At 42.3% G+C, this 16118-nt stretch overlaps 1 protein-coding gene across 1 annotated transcript in view; it reads right to left on the bottom strand.

Moving 5' to 3' along the window:
* Positions 1–645: 645 nt before the first annotated feature.
* Positions 646–16118, bottom strand: part of LOC138594397 (noelin-2-like) — a 35200-nt gene continuing 19727 nt past the window's right edge. Inside the window, exons 5-8 of the mRNA XM_069665470.1 lie at positions 14046–14152; positions 4035–4211; positions 3776–3949; positions 646–1481 (exon numbers count right to left, since the gene is read on the bottom strand). Coding sequence (XP_069521571.1) covers positions 1161–1481; positions 3776–3949; positions 4035–4211; positions 14046–14152 — 779 coding nt within the window. The 3' untranslated portion in view covers positions 646–1160. The remainder of the gene's footprint in view (positions 1482–3775; positions 3950–4034; positions 4212–14045; positions 14153–16118) is intronic.

The following is a 16118-nucleotide window of genomic DNA, read 5'->3' on the forward strand; positions in this document are numbered from 1 at the left end:
CTCACGTGCCCATTGTAGGCGCTTTCGTCGGTGTACAGGGGTCAGCATGGGCACCCTGACCGGTCTGTGGCTACGCAGGTCAATACTCAATCGATGGCTGATGGATGTATATATACCTGAGATCATTACACCTCAAGGGGGGGTAGTTTTGTGCACCTGTTGTTGATGTTACCTTGTCTTTGGTTCAGTTGTTGCCTCTAAAACGTCTGCTGATCGAGGCATTGAGCCAACCCTGCTGGCACAGACTTGTATTACTTTAATTTGACTTGGAGGTCACCAGTACAGGTGCTTAGTTTTTGTTTTGTTGAAGCTTTATATTGCTTTGGTGGGCCTTCTGTATGGTTCGTCCTGCTTATCTTGAGGTTGGCTGGAGTTTCAATTCCCTTTCTGATGTCTAAGTTTCTTTTTTTCTTTTTTCTTTTGCACTAAATATCTTTTATTTCAAGTCAGTTTCTGTTGTTTAATGTTATGTTCTCTGTTGGAGCCTTTGTGTGTAAAAGATAATAGCACAGAACAATAAGGGAATTAAACCTACACTCATACGAACATATTGTATGCTGAGCGACATGACAAAAAACAAACAACTGCTGGCTAATCCCCCTCTACCCTCTCCCTGCTCCTAAACAGAGGACACCGCAGTCCTGGCAAAGTTTGACAGTAATGTTTATTGAATGAACAACCATGCTGACTGAACACGTCCACGATCACATCACAAACCCAGAATCTCTCCATCAGGTCCGTCATTATCGCTCGAGGATTAAAGCGAGTTCTTATTCAGTTCACGAGCTGCATTTTTTTTTAGACAAATCAACCTTGACTTCCAAAATCACTTCTCGAGACACAGGTGGAATGAAACGCAACAAAATATGGATGAACTCAAACTTTCTGACTTCCTTCTTTCTATCAGTGTCCTTGTAGCGGAGGCAGTTTATTTTTGTCTTCGTCGTGATGAAACTGTAGTCTGTGACCTTTAGACATGTGTTCAACAACTGTGTTTTGTGTCTAGTAAGAAGTCAGTCTAGAAGTCATTCAAACTCAAACGTAGACAGAAATCATTTTCCTGTTGGCGTGAATGGAGAGTGTGTGTGTGTGTGTTTAATGACCCATCGCCTCCGTCTCTCCTACAACTATCTTATTTTAACCATTTCCTACGTGTGGATCTATCCGTCGCTCCGGATGACGTGAAACAGTGTGACGTTGTAGAGCACCTGGTGTCCGTTGTTCCAGGTGTACAGCGCCCGCTCTCTGGGGTTGTAGTCCATCATGCTGATGTGGGAGTACTGGTTGTGGAAGGGGATGTCGGTGTACTCGTACGTGGAGGAGTTGGTGTTGTAGGCGAAGTGGACCTTGGCCCCGGCCAGGTGGGAGTTGGTGACGTACAAGGTGCCGCAGATCATGAAGGCCTCCCCTGCGCTGCGCTTAGGAAACCCTGTGTCCCAGCTCTGCAGGACGTCCAAGGAGCGAGGGTCCAGCCGGCTCACCTGGAGACAGAGAGGAAGCGTTGGTCACAGAGGTCATAGGATCATAATAAAGTTAACAACAATCTGTCTGCAGAGGTGAGCTGCTGATGTGCAAACAACACAGAAGAAGCCTTCTGCCAAAGTCCAGCATTTTCTTTTGATGTAGAGTAACAAAGTGCAGTAAAATCACATGCTTTAATAGAGTAGCCTTGATTCCGGGACAAACATGCCCACGCTAATTAGTCTGGAAAATCAAATTTCAATTATCATTCTTAACAGTCTATAACAAGGAGCAAAGACGAAATATCTCTGGACACATCAGAGGAAGAAATGTGCCGAGTGGTAGGTTGCAAGGTTAGGCAGCTATTTCCAACAACCAATTCAAATGGTTAATTCATCCTGTGAAGGGGGGGTCGTTGTGAGGGTGAAAAAATGAACTCAATCAAAGACTGCAAAATGCAATTGTCCTCCAAAACACAATTGAAGGCACTCTGTGTAATTAAAATGTCTTTATTTCACATTGCATGTATTGTAAAGTGGATTTTAAAAAAAATTTTGACCTTCTTTTCTTTTTAAAGACTTTTTTTGGCTTTTGCCTTTACTTGTGGGACAGCTGAAGAGAGACAGGAAATGTGGGGAGGAGAGAGTGTGGGATGACACGCACCAAATGATCGGCAGACTGGGAGTCGAGCCTGTGATCAGTGTGCCGAGGACTGTAGCCTCTGTACACGGGGCGCTGCTCTACCAACTGAGCTAAACCAGCGCCCCAGCATTTTACACTTTATGACTGAGTTCATTTTTACACCCGTGCAGCGACTGCTTAAATTAACCACAGCAAACCTAAAGTATCCAAAGAGCACCTGTGTGTGATTAAGACCCTGCAGCACTTCTCCTCCTTTGTCTTCACAAGGGTTCTAGTTCAACTTAGTGAACAAATGTTTGGCATGACATGATTGCTTAACCAACACTTGTCCTTATTAGGCAATATAAAGTGATGTCAAATTTGTTTGTGGACGACGTATTGGATTAAGAACGTTCCACGTTAGCGACAGATTGGGCCATAGACTGTATAAAAGATGGACGATATGACAGCGGCCTAAAAGTGAAGCCAAACCCTCTCTAGCGCCCCCTGCTGGCTGGCTGCAGTACAGGTCATAAAGCCCGCCTCCTCCATGTTAACAGATGGGACATGAGTCAAACTATAAAATCAAAATACATGTTAAATAAATGTTTCTCAAACATGTTTCTGTCATTATAGTTAGTTCTTATCATGCTGATTTACGTCCAAGTGTTCATTTTTCTGACAAGTTTATTTTTAATGAGTTATTTGATGCTGTAAAAAGGATGACTGACAGCTCTGTTGACCAATACGGCTCCTGCAGCCGATCTGTTCCAGATTAGCAGAGCGGAGGACGAACAGCGAGAGGAGACGTAACTAAAACAATCACTACAGTCATTGAAGTTTCCATATCTGTGAACGTCTGCTTCAGACCAACACAAAGAAGCTGTTGATCTCTAATGCGCAGCTCTGGTTCCAGATTAGGTCACCAGCGCAAGATGGCGGCGCCCGTCACGGGGGATATTTTGGCAATTTACAATGAGAGTAGATGGAGATGCATCGTCCATCTATATATGCAGTATACAGTCATTGGATCGGACTCACACGTCTGAACAAGCAGGGAAACATAAGCATCTGCCAGAGCAAATAAAACATAAGCTCGCAGATTTGTCTCGCTCCCAGGATAGTTGCTTCAGAGAGAATTGTAAATAATCAAACAGGCACATATTAGCTTACTGTAGATATATCTGTATTGGCATATATGCGAGCTGATAAGAAGTGAGCAAATACAGAACAGAAGAGCCAAAGGTAATTGTTAAATAATGCATAGTTTGTTCACTAGCTGTCTGGTGCTGTATAGTAAGCGATCAGCATGTTTCTGTCAACCTCTTTTTATGCCTATTTTCAGTTTGGTGAAACACAGGAGTGCAAAAGCTACAAATAATAAATAAAAAAAGAGAGAAAAAGCAGCAAAAAAGCTTCTCCACTTAACTGAGGTCGAGGAGTTAATTTAAGCTAAAAGCCAATTGCGACAAAGTGTGATAGTAACACCCCCATGGGAATAAATCTCTGTCAGCTATTTAAAAACCTGCGGCAACTTCTGACAGGAACATGAGTGGGTTTACATTTGACTTATTAGCATTAAACATCTCTTATTCAAACACTGTTGGAAACCATCAGCATGTATCTTGCTTGTCATTTTGTTTAGTGATCACATGAGAGCAGGAACACACACACACACAGGAGCAGACTGTACCATTATGTTTCCAGCGTTTGGGATGGAGGTGTAGACGGCCCACAGTCCCATCTCATCAGCCATGAGGTCGATGTCAGACGATCCTCCCCAGCTGTAGGGAAACGTGTTGTTGTATCCGGCTCCATTTAGGCTGCGCTGCGCCAACACGCTGCGAGAGCGGAAATGGTACTGAATCTGGAAACACAGACACACACATCTCTCACTCTGCTTATCTGATTATCAGCCCTTTACTGTGTTTGCTTTCCAGCCGCTCTCCTACCAGGATGTTGCTCTGGTGTTTGTTGTAGTAGAGCGAGCCGTTGTAAACCACGTGGCCCGTTCCTGCCCAGGGGTGGGTCAACATATGCTGCACAAAGTTCTGGCCCTTTCTGAAATCCCCCATGGTTCTGTACTCCAACACACGCCGGCCCTTGTAGTAGCCGTCCATCGACCACACCTGATGGAGGAAGAGAAACAACAGGTTTACCTCTGATCTTACCTGTGTATTAAGGGAGTACAATTAACACACACAAGGCATTAAATTCTGTTAACAGAGAGGTCTGTCCACCTGTCATTCTCACCAGCAACTTGATTGTACCATGACACAGTTTTCAGGCTTTTGGATGATAATCAAACTGTGTCCCTGTGAGCCGCCATGTTGTTCCTCAAGCCCATGAAATCAATACAAATCAGTAACAGAAAATCAGAGACTATTAACTGACCTAAACTCCTCACCCAAACAGCAGTTGTCTACTAAACACTAAGCAATTGTAATTAGGCACAGCAGGTCTGCCAAGCTTTGGATTCCCACCAAATTAGCGCGTTGACGCAGGTTTTTCAGACCGAGGAAGACTTGCTAATAAATGCTTGATTGTCTCTTTTCCCATTTCCAGTGGAGTATCCTCCTTTCGGCTTCTTTTCTGCTGCGTCACCGTCTGACATCACAAACGCGCAGGAGACAAGGTAAGTAAACAGTGATGATGTTACGGTGGTTAGCTCTTTATTGTATCTATTACTCATTCAGTCTGTGTATCAAACTCGGTGGCGACAAATTTGGAACGATGTTCGAGCGCTGCTCGGATGGAGACAGGCAGAATTTGTAGCTGAGATGACAAGGAGTCGCAGAAGTTACAGACAGAGCATAGCATCACACCGGAAAGGGGGCGGAGATTAGTGTGTTGACACAAGTTTTGTGTTCCCATCAATGGCGATCGTAACCTTTCCCACTAAGCAAAAAAGCCGGGTGTTAGCGGGTGTTAGTAGGTTTTTTGACCAGTGGGAAAGGGGCTATAGAAGTCATTTGTAGTAACACCAATCACAGCCGCTTCTCACAACAAGGCGGCCCATTGAAATGCAACTTCCCTTTTCCCTCATCCCTGCTACACCAACGCTGCACACACACTGCTGCTGATGCTGGCAATGCTTTGCCTCCACCACCCCAGCCTCCTCCTTTCTAGTCTTAAGCCTTTGGCCCACTCCGTGTACCGGGGGCGGGGGGTTGCATTGTGCTGCCTGGAAAGCCGTAGCATGCTGCTCGGCTAACCCAGGGAGCGACTTATTTGCAGTTAGTATTTCCATTTGGCAATAAATGGTTAAATCTATGACAAGAGTGTTCCTGACTGAATTAACATGAAGAGATGTGCATTGGTTTGTAGTAAGACGGATAACCAATATTTAAAGAGTTCAGATGTGCTCCCTTAAAGGGGGTAATGCTAATTTCAAGCTTCATATTTCACTCTGTGATACCTGTGGAGTAGCTTAGCATAATTTACAGTTTAAATATCTCATCATGTTTCTCACACTGGTGCTCTGTGCAGGCCCTCATACAGCCTCTGCCAGAAACGACTCAGTCAGCTCTGTCCCTTTAAGAAACCCCGCCCTTACAAGCTCGCTTTCTTCTGATTGGCCAGCTCTCCGAAGCCTGCTGTGACGTCACAAAGTGCAGCATGTAGAAAAAACTGTGTGAAACCTGGCGTTCACAGCAGCCTGCAGACTGAGCTGAAACATTGTAAAGTTATATGTCTTAAAATGTGAAAGAGCATAATGCCCCCTCTTTAAACATGCTCTTCTTCAACGATTCAAATCATTAGTCGAGAAGACGTCATTTAAATATCTGTGCTTTTGTTTTTTAGCTGCAACCACAAATGGCCCCGGTGATTAACACAGGTGAAACACTAAACAAAGAGGTTACAAGTTTAAAATCACAGTTTCTCTGGGGCTCGTCTGCACACAGGATAGAAGGAAGGGCAGTGAGCTGCTGCTCGCTCGTCTGTAGGTGCTCGACTTCTGTGTAGGTTAGAGTTCCTTCAGTGTTCATCATTCAAGAGGTTTTTTACCGGGAGCTGAATAATTCATAGAGGTGTAGTTCACTCCAAAACAAAAGGACTCGGTAATAAAAAGAGGTAAACACTGAATATATTTACAGCAATCTCGGATCTGAGACTCAATAATTTCTAGTTAGTTTCTCGCTGAATCAGCAGTTTAAAAATGTCCTTGTCCTCACTGCACTGTAATACCAGAGCCAACTGGCTCTAGCCTGCAACACAACAACAATGCTGCTCCTTTATTCCTGTGTCTTTCACACAAATCCTCATTTGCCAGGATGCTGAGGTTCCTGTCACATGTAACTTTTCGCAGAATGTCATAATTGAGCCATCAGCAGCATATTTAGGAGTCTTTTACAGGTTTCAGAACGAGTGAGACGGAGACAGATTCAACCCACACAGAGTTATCGTTAATAAGGCGACTCTTGCTAGCAACGGCAAATAAAAACTCCAAGGCGGTTAGAGTGAAAAGAAAGCCTTCAGAGTTCCACGGAGAAGCAAAAAGACAGAGAATGAGAGAAGAACAAGCGGCGAGAAGAGACGACATGGAGGATTAATTATCCAAAGAGGGATGGGAGGTGAAAAGATGAAAGAAAGGAGCAGAGAGCGCTGGCGAGAGAGATCATTGTTGGGGAAAAAGAGTCTCGTTACTCGCTCTGCCAAGAGACAAATGTACAAAGAAGGAGCAGATGAAAAAAAAACATTGTTTTTCAGTGAGTCAAAGGAAAGAAAAACATCTCCTGCAGAGGAAGCATCATCTTTACAGTTACAGTTAATTTATAGGAGCAATATTTCAAACTGCTGTTGAAACTCAAGACAAAGGTAACTGATTGCATTGATTCTGAGAGACATTAATGACACAATGTTTAATTGGGACTCAGCGTGATGTTTACAAAGACAATGAAACAGACTGATTGCTCCCTCTCAGACATCAACACACTCCTCCGTGCTTCATCGGCTCATCTGATGAAGATTTCTCTTTTAATTCCCTTTAAAACCGAGTTTAAAAGGATCACCAGTCCCTTTGTTTTCTGGCGGCTGTAATCTTCTCGCATCTGACTGCACCATTTGCTTTTTATAAGCAAGCTCCAGACGCTGATTATACAACAAGCGCTGCGTGCAAGAAAGCGAGAGAGCTTTACAGTTTCTTGAACTCTTGTTTTAGAGGTGGTTGCACCGTTATTTTATGCTACTTCCAGCTTCCTGCTCAGTTCAGTCTGTCCTAAAACAATGGCTGAATGCTGTGAAATGATCTACAGAGAACAATTCACATATTTCTTTCCGTGCAATTACTTATTGTTGAAGCTCCTGTGAGGAGTTTTTCGCTGGTTATGACAGAGACTGAAATTAATTCTGATGTCTTTATATGAACTACAAAAGCAAACCAGACCATGCAGACCTTATTTTAGATTCTGTACCGCTCTGAGCCATTGCCTGCAGTGAAACGGTTGTATTTCTCTCCAGCGTCTCTCACTGGGCCGTTCATTTCAGAGGGAGGGGCGCAATGCACGCTGGGTGTTGTAAGAATGTAGAATGGGCGAAACCACGAGCTGTTTGTACAACTTCCTCCACAGCTATGGCGCCAATTTCAAATACTATCGCTTCTATCGATTACAGAGAACACCAGCTTTGACTGACAGAGGCTTTTTCCAGGGGAGAACTGCTCCTTTAAGTAAGCTGATTGGTTAAAAATGACGATGCTCAATCAGACATCCAAACATCCTGCATTGTGATACATGCAGCTCTTTGTTGTTTAGGATATTGTGCTTAATATTTATTGTACGTATATGTCATGTCTGCTTCTAGAGTTATACTGAAAATTAAACTAAACTATTCGAATGAAGAAGTGAAGAGGAGTTTATAGACACAGCGAGCGGAATGTCTCCTAATGACCCTTTGTCCGTTCTCCTGAGAGGAGAATGTTTGATTATTTTTTAGAACAATGAAATCCTTCCTGAAAGTATAATCGATGTGCACAGTTTGGTATCAGAGCTGCTTTTAAGTGCCTGGATCTATTTACTGATGCTGGACTCTGTTTGTTCGTATCAGTTGTACCTAAAACAACACTGTTCAGCATTTAACCTCTGTTTTGCAGTGGTTAGCACTGTTGCCGTCTTCACAGCAGGAAGGTTCCTGTCAGCCTTTCTGTGTGGAGTTTGCATTTTCTCCCCCGTGCATGCGTGGGTTCCCTCCTGGTACTCCAGCTTCCTCCCACAGTCCAAAGACATGCTCTTTAGGTTAATTGGTGACTCTTAATTGCCCGTTGGTGTAAAAGTGTTGGCGTGAATGGTTTTCTCTCTTTATGTGTCAGCCCTGTGATTGACTGGCGATCAGTCCAGGGTATTCCCCCCCCCTTCTCGCTCAATGACAGCTGGGATCAGCCGCAGCCCCCCTGCATCGCATGAATAAATAAGCAGTATAGATAATGAATGAATGGATGCTTGATTGCTCGACTGCTGACGCCTCAGATTAACTTCAGCTGAATTTAAGAACATCTCTACTCAGAACAAGGACTCTGGATTTTGTCACTTTTCTCTGAGAGCGGAGTCGTGCAAGTAAGGGATCACCCCAGGGTCAGTGTGAGAGATTACAGCAACTAATTACCTTTTAAAAATTCAAACCTATCTCTAATGTCTACCGCAGCCTGTCTTGACCTCTTTTTCCCCTCTTCCTCTTTTCATCTCTGCCCCCGTCCTCTTTCATCTCATCCAGCTCGTCAGCACGACTGGTCTTCTTTTGATCAACCATCTCCCTCTTCCTCGTTTCTCTCATTGTTTCTTCCTCTGTCTGTCCACCCCCTCTTCCATTGTCCTGTCTGTGCCTCACACCTCCTCACCAGCAGGCCTTGTTCTGTCTCTCTCTCTCCCTCTCTCCTCCTCACACTTTCAGCAGAGACATCTTGACAGATCAGGGGATATCCACACCTCAGCATCTGTTCTCAAACACAGCGACAGGTGTGTGCATGCACACGTGTGTGTGTGAGAGTGTAAAGTATAATATGTGCACGCGCATACACACACATTTTCCCATATTGATGAGCTAATAAAGAATTCATAAATGCCAAACTGGGACCCCGTGCAGACTCTGTAGTCATGGATACCAAAGGATGTATGAGAATGACTTTACTTACAGCTACAGCTGTGTGTGTGTGTGTGTGTGTGTGTGTGTGCGTGTGTGTGTGTGTGTGTGTGTGTTTGTGTATTGAATCTTTAGCTGATAAAATTCAGGTTGTCTCGTCTCACTGGTGGAGTTATCTGATTTTATTGGACTTTACCAACTAAAAGCCCTTAATTATGTTTGGTTGCTGATGCTCAATATCAGCGGTCTTTTAGTCATGACTTTATGAAATATCAAAGGCTGCAGAGGTCATTTGTACGGAAGCCCTAAGCGGTCATGCATCCTTACATTTTATCAACTACGTTTTCCCGAGATAAGGAGTAATTTCCGGTCGTTTTCTCGAGATCTCGACTTATTAATCTTGTTATCTCGAGATAACAAAGCTTGTTTTCTCGTGTAAACGGGATAATTTTGTGGCGCTGTAGAAAATGCTGCCATTGCCCACACTAATGAGGTAAGTTAAGCTTGTTTCTATATTTGTTTTGTGCTTTTGCAACATATGAGTTATGAACTCATTATCGCAGGAAAACCAGTGTTGTTATGTCGAGATAACGAGATAAGTTGAGATCTTCAGAAAACAACCGGAAATTTCTCGTTATGACGGGAAAACAAAGTAAATAAAATGGATGCATGTCCGCTTACGGCTTCCATACATTTTGGCGCGCATGTTAGGAGCTTCACTGTTTTAATTTGTTTCTGCATCTCTTAAGAGAGATATACTATAGGTCGTTTTTCTATCATTGGTTTGTGTAATAAGTAGCGCCCAAACAGTATCGATAACATCTGGCAAAGTTACAGGTTATTTTTTGGGGATTTGCCTTTATTTATAGGACAGCTGAAGAGAGGCAGGAAATGTTGGGAGGAGAGAGTGGGGGATGACATGCTCCAAATGATCAGGGCAACTCAGATCAGGAGTTGAGCCTGCAATCAGTGCCTTGAGGACTGTAGCCTCTGTATGTGGGACGCCTGCTCTACCAACTGAGCTGAACCAGCGCCCCCACAAACCTTTATTTAAAAACATGCGTAATGTTTTTTGATTGTCTCTTTGGTGTAAACAGATTAAATCCAATTCTGTCCAGCTGCCAATCTTCACATAGCACATGTGAGACATCAAAAAACATTCAGCAGTTAGTTAAGAAAAAAAGTCATTTAAGTTGGAACTCAGGCCGTGTAACACCAGCAGTTGGTCTTTTACATGCGCAATCAAGTGGCCAGGAATTAGTCCACTGGGATGATAGTGTTGCTCGGCGTCTGTTCGATGTGTACGTCGGCAGAGTTTGCTGACAAGTTAGCCGCAACAACTGTCGAAGCTAAAGGCACATTAGGGCTGTGTTTGTTCCCAATGATGCTTAAAATCGAATCAACACTTTAAAGATACCCACCGGAGGTTCTGATCAACAGGAGCTATAGAGTTAGCTTGTTCTCCTTGCTTCTGCGTGGGTTTTTCTCTGGGTATTCAAACAGACTAAAACAGCTTTGATTGTGAGCCTAAGTAGCTGTGTCCTTCTACGGATAATTAGTATGGATAATGGATTGATGAAAGTAGCTTTGATGCAAAGTTTTAATTACCTCTGGTATGTTTGTATCAAATGCTACAGGAGATACTTGATGGTCTCTGTAATTATGTGGAAATAATAAGAGCAAATATCAGCAATGGCTCAAAAATTATCGTCATATCAGAAATCTGAAAACAACAAAACAATATTGTGCACGCCTACTATAAGAGCCAGACTCTGCGGTCAAAGTTTGTGCTCTTATTCATATTTAAAATGCTTTTTATGCACTTACACAGTGATGCTCAGAAAAATGTATAAACTACAAACTCACAGCTGCTCCGTTTGCAGTCACTGTGTATGGGAAATGTTTTTTAGGCCAGTAAAGGAGCGGCAGTAAAATGCTGAATAATTTTTTTCAACTGTGACAAGCACCCCTAAATGATTCATGACTCAATGACTCACTCATCAGAATCCCTAATTCTGCTGGTGAGGAAGCCTGCAGAGACTTTTTGTTGAATGTGTCCAGTTGGCAACTTTTATAGAAATCAATGGGGGGCGATCAATGAAAGCAGCGTCCGGTTGTCTGATGTACATCCGTGTTTACTGTAAACAATGTAGGCTTTAAAAGATATAAATTTAGCAAATTATTTCAGAGGAAGGAGATTATTCTGTTGTGTTTTTAGCCTCAAGGATAGACTCAGTTTATTTTGGTGGGAAGCACTGAATGTAAACATAACTGTGTTTGTTTACGAGAGAGCTCCACGGGGCTCCTTCAAGCCTGAAGAGACGCATGATGAAAGTGATTTTAGAAGATTACAGCTTTTTATAAATCCACAGAAAGTTCAGACAGAACTTTTACTGAGTTTTTATTAAACGCTTCACTTGTGTCTCGCCGAATGTCAAAGTCAGAACATCCAGTACACAGTGTAAATAACCTCATTCATGTTTATGCCCCAGAGCAGAGGAACACCCATAACATTTTTTGTTGCTTATATCGACCTTTCTACTGCTTTAAGCACACAGTGAATTGTATAATTTCCTGTTTTCTTGAGAGGGATTTTTTTTCAACAATTCTGGTTAAGGGGAAGGGTTCCTACGGATCATTACAGTTACATTAGTGTGGAGAATGAAAGAATAAAGAGTTTAATGTTTTATGCATCAGCCCCCAAAGATGCACAAAGTTAGTATCCGCTGGAATATTTAGATATGGTTTGTGTCTTTAATTAGTTCTGGGAACCCATGGGCCATCTGAAGACGAAACAGTACATGCCTCTGAAAACAATGGCCAACTTCTCTGTATTTGTGGTGCAGCCAGCGCTTAGAGATAAACAACTTCCAGCCAAGACTTCCTTTTACAGTCCAATTAGCAACCTCTGGAGCAAACAAAGTACATTTACCTAAGTACATTTTTTGAGTATCTGTACTTTCCTTGAGTATTATTTTTTGGGGAAACTTTTACTCCACTAAATTCTATGAATGTTCTTGTTACTCGCTACTTTTGCTCTGAAGTCCGCTGATGAATTTTCATTTCTTTTCTAAAATCCCAAAGACAACAAACTGTGTTTGTGTAGGCCTGCGTGTGGTTTGTCTAAGTGGTGTTGCCGTACCTGTACCTCGCACGTCTCCATAGTTGAACGTAGAGCAAACGCAGAGCAAACTCAGATCAGGCAGTTCATTTAGTGCTGGTCATGATGGCTACAGCTGACGTTTTCCCTGGTCATCAGCTATTTTTGGTTGTTCCTATTATTGTTTCTATTATTTTGGAGCTGCAGATCTGTAAACCTGTAGCATGTGAGTTTAGAAATGTAAATAATGTTTTCTAAAAAAACATTACGTAGCAGAATGTACATTAGTGTATTCCTAACTGCAGTCATGCTTTGTGAAAATACAACGTTTAGAGATTTTTTAAAAAGTAGCTTGAATACTGAAGTGTTTTTAAAAATAAGTACTCCAGTAATTTTACTGAGTAACTTTAACTTGTGTTGGAGTAATATCAGGAGTATCTACACTCAAGTAATGAAGTTGTGTACTATGAAAAGCGAAGCGAAATTCACCCCCTCGAGACATGTCAGCAAAATAAACGCTGTCATTTCATTGTTCATTAAATCCCCCGGAGGAGCGCCCGCTCATCTGTTTGTGGTGAGTCTCAGTTTCACTGTAAAGTAAGTTACACAGAGGCTGCACTCTGGCTAACTTCAGTGGTATGAGCCCGAAAAAGAAACCGCTTTTCTTGTGATTTACTTTAATTAACGAGTCGTAAGGTTGCTGAAATAACAACATCATGATGCAGATACGTCAAAAGAAAAAATGCAAGTTTAGTCAGTCTGACCTCAAGAGGAGAAGAAAACTACTTTAAATTGTTCGTTTGTTGAACGGAGGTCGGCTCGATCATTTCTGATGCATTTGAGGAAGTCTGGAAATCTAAACTCTCATTGGCTTTCAAATTTTAGTTTCGTAAGTTAAAATTTTTGATCTCCAACAGTTATTAGCTGCACTTGCATGCAGATATCTGTTTATAGAGATAAATAAATCATTGTCAAATGACCGCTGATGGGAGGACATCATTATTGGGGATTGCGTTTCCTGCAAACACCGGAGCCTGCTGATGCGTGATTGGTCAGTACCACTCGGACTACAAACATACTACAACCAGAAGCCAGAACAATTCCAAAGTGCTGTCTCTGTGTATAAATAAAGATTAGCTTTGAATGAAAATAACTCCTGCTGACAGTTTAATTAAAAAGGTTAGTTCTACTTTCATAAACATATTTGTTTTTCATGTGTTTTGTAACCAGCTCTTATGTTGGTTTTGGGGTTTCCTAGGAATCTAAAATCATTGGTTCAAGTGTCTGACCATCTCTTGGTGGGATATGCTACAAAAAGCATTACAAGATTTGCACAACATGCATTCGGACACTGGGAGCCGAAACGTTCTTAACTTTAACTACAGTCACAGTGGTAACTTAGAAATAGGCGGTAATAACAGGGATACTGCTGCTGTGTTTGGCTCCTTCTCATCACCAGGGAAAAGCTCTAATAGGGAACAGCCAAGGGTCACCATGGCGATATAAATCACACCTGGCAACTGGGAGACAGTCGCCTTGACAACTGGCTTAATATGCTCTCCCCCTGAACACAGTGTGTGTGTGTGTGCGTGTGTAGGAAATGGGTGAAGCTTGTAGCAGGTAAAGACAGAGTGCACACTGGAGTCATTAGAGAAGTTAGGCAGGGAGACAGAAAAAGTATGTTAGGAAAAATATAGAGCTTAGGTACTTTGTGACCACATTCACAACTCCTGCCTCACTTGACATGTACACACACACACACACACACACACATACACTGTGCACCTACCCTGCTGTCAGAGCTGGGAATCATGGCATCAGTCATCCAGGAGCCGAATCGGGACCCTGAGGCTCTCACGGTGATCGGAGTGCTCACTGAAGTCAGACGACCACAACCTGTAAACAAAACAATCGACAAATCGTGTTAAAGCTGCGACTTGGGTACACAAAATATTGAGTTTTACTTATGCAAAGTGAAGATTATAGACGTGTGTTTGTAGTTTCTGGTTTGGAGTGAGCGATGTTTCCTGTCAAGGTCACCTGCCCAGCTTGTTCATGAGCAGCCGTCGCCTGCCACCAGGCTCAACTCAATTTACGCACATTTCATGAAATCTATCACTATAAAACATGTTTGTGCCCCGAGCATGAACTGTGAAGCAAATGTGTTTCCTTACCACAATGTGGGGGACACTGACATGACTGGAAAGAGGTTGAATTCTGAGTCCTTCTGACTAAACTCAAACAAACATTTTTCAACTGTGAGTGATCTCTGTGAGTCTTTTTCAACACATCATTTGCACCTTCACGAAGGACCCGCTCCAATCAATGCTTCACGTTCCAATGCTATGTTTTTTTTATTCGCTGCAAGATATAAATAAGCAGACAACTGTCATGGCTGAGCGAGTCTGCTTTGAAACTGCAGTGCACCGATGACAGACTCAAAAACACAGATTCAGACAGGCATAGTTTTATAAGCCTCATATCGAAGGAACAAATCCCAACAGCTTGCAGGGTGGTGCTAATGAGGGGTACTCGAGGAGAAACAGGTGTAGCTTCGGATTGTTATTTTGTGAAGTTTTACTTTTACTTAACTGAACATTAGCAACACCTAATTAGCTGTTTGATAACTATGTCAAGGCGAAGATACATAGTAAGAGAGAGAGGCCGAACAGAAGCAGAGATTTAGGGGACTATTTGCAGTTACATATCTGCCATTAAAGGGATTTTTTTACTTAAACTTTTAAATATGTAATTTTGATAAACAAAGATGAGTTTTTAGGGGATTAATAATGTCAGCAGAGGAACTTTAAAGCTACTAGTTTGTGTTGATTTTGGCGCCCCCTGTGGACAAAGCTGTACCTCATATCTCTTTGCTGATTTTGTCCTGTTCATGCTCAAGTGGAGTTTTTTAACAAAAAATCTCCTCCTGCTTTCTTTAACAGGCACATGTATAACTCACATTAAACCTTTGCCATGGAAAATATAAACTAAGGCAGCGTGCAGTTAATCACTTTGTCTGACACCTACCCCCCCACCAGCGGTTTCAGGCATTAAAATAACTATATAGAAATAATCAGTCTTGTCGCTGATGGTCTGGTTTGCTTTTGTAGCTCATATAAAGTAGTCTCAGTAGTGATTTCAGTCTGTTTCATTACCAGATAAAAACTCATCACAGGAGCTTTAATTATTAAATTGCCAGTAACCTTTAATTACATCGTTTTGATATCTTTAATTATTGTCTGACATTTTCATACACCCCGCCAAAAAAGTGTGGCTGTCTTTACAAACTCATTACTACACTGATTATTTTTAACACTTTTATACTATACTTTTAATATTAACAGTTGAAACTCGGCGGCGGTTTAGCTCAGCATGTATGGAGGCCACAGCGGCCCCCGGGTTGGGCTCCCACCCTCAGCCCTTTGCCCACCCGCCCACTCTCTCTTCCCCTGTTTCCAACACTATCCACTGTCCTCTCTATACATAAAGGCATAAAAGGTCCAAAAAGAATCTTTAAAAAACAATGTCCCATCAGTTTTCTCTTAACTTAAAACGTTTAATAGCAGTCAATATTGCGAAAGCAGCAGGCGAGGTATCCCACCTTTTAAACCAAATCTGGACTGCTGCCTCTCGCAAAGCTGACTCCTACAGTACAATTCCCACAATGCATCTTGATAGCAAATTCTGTTAGACCTTGCTTGGTATACATCCATACTTTTCAATCTTCACTGACCTACTTTATAATGCATTCTTTTTGTTGAAAATTTCAAGGCTCGAGTCCAATTTTAAAAAGCTCCTTCCAGAGCCACAAAAGGGATTATACAATCATTTTCACGCTTCCTCGTGACGAGTAAATTCTTCT

Source organism: Semicossyphus pulcher, unplaced genomic scaffold, assembly GCF_022749685.1.
Source record: "Semicossyphus pulcher isolate SPU_LCO1_2020_fin unplaced genomic scaffold, fSemPul1.0.p SCAF_17, whole genome shotgun sequence".
NCBI lineage: Eukaryota > Metazoa > Chordata > Actinopteri > Labriformes > Labridae > Semicossyphus > Semicossyphus pulcher.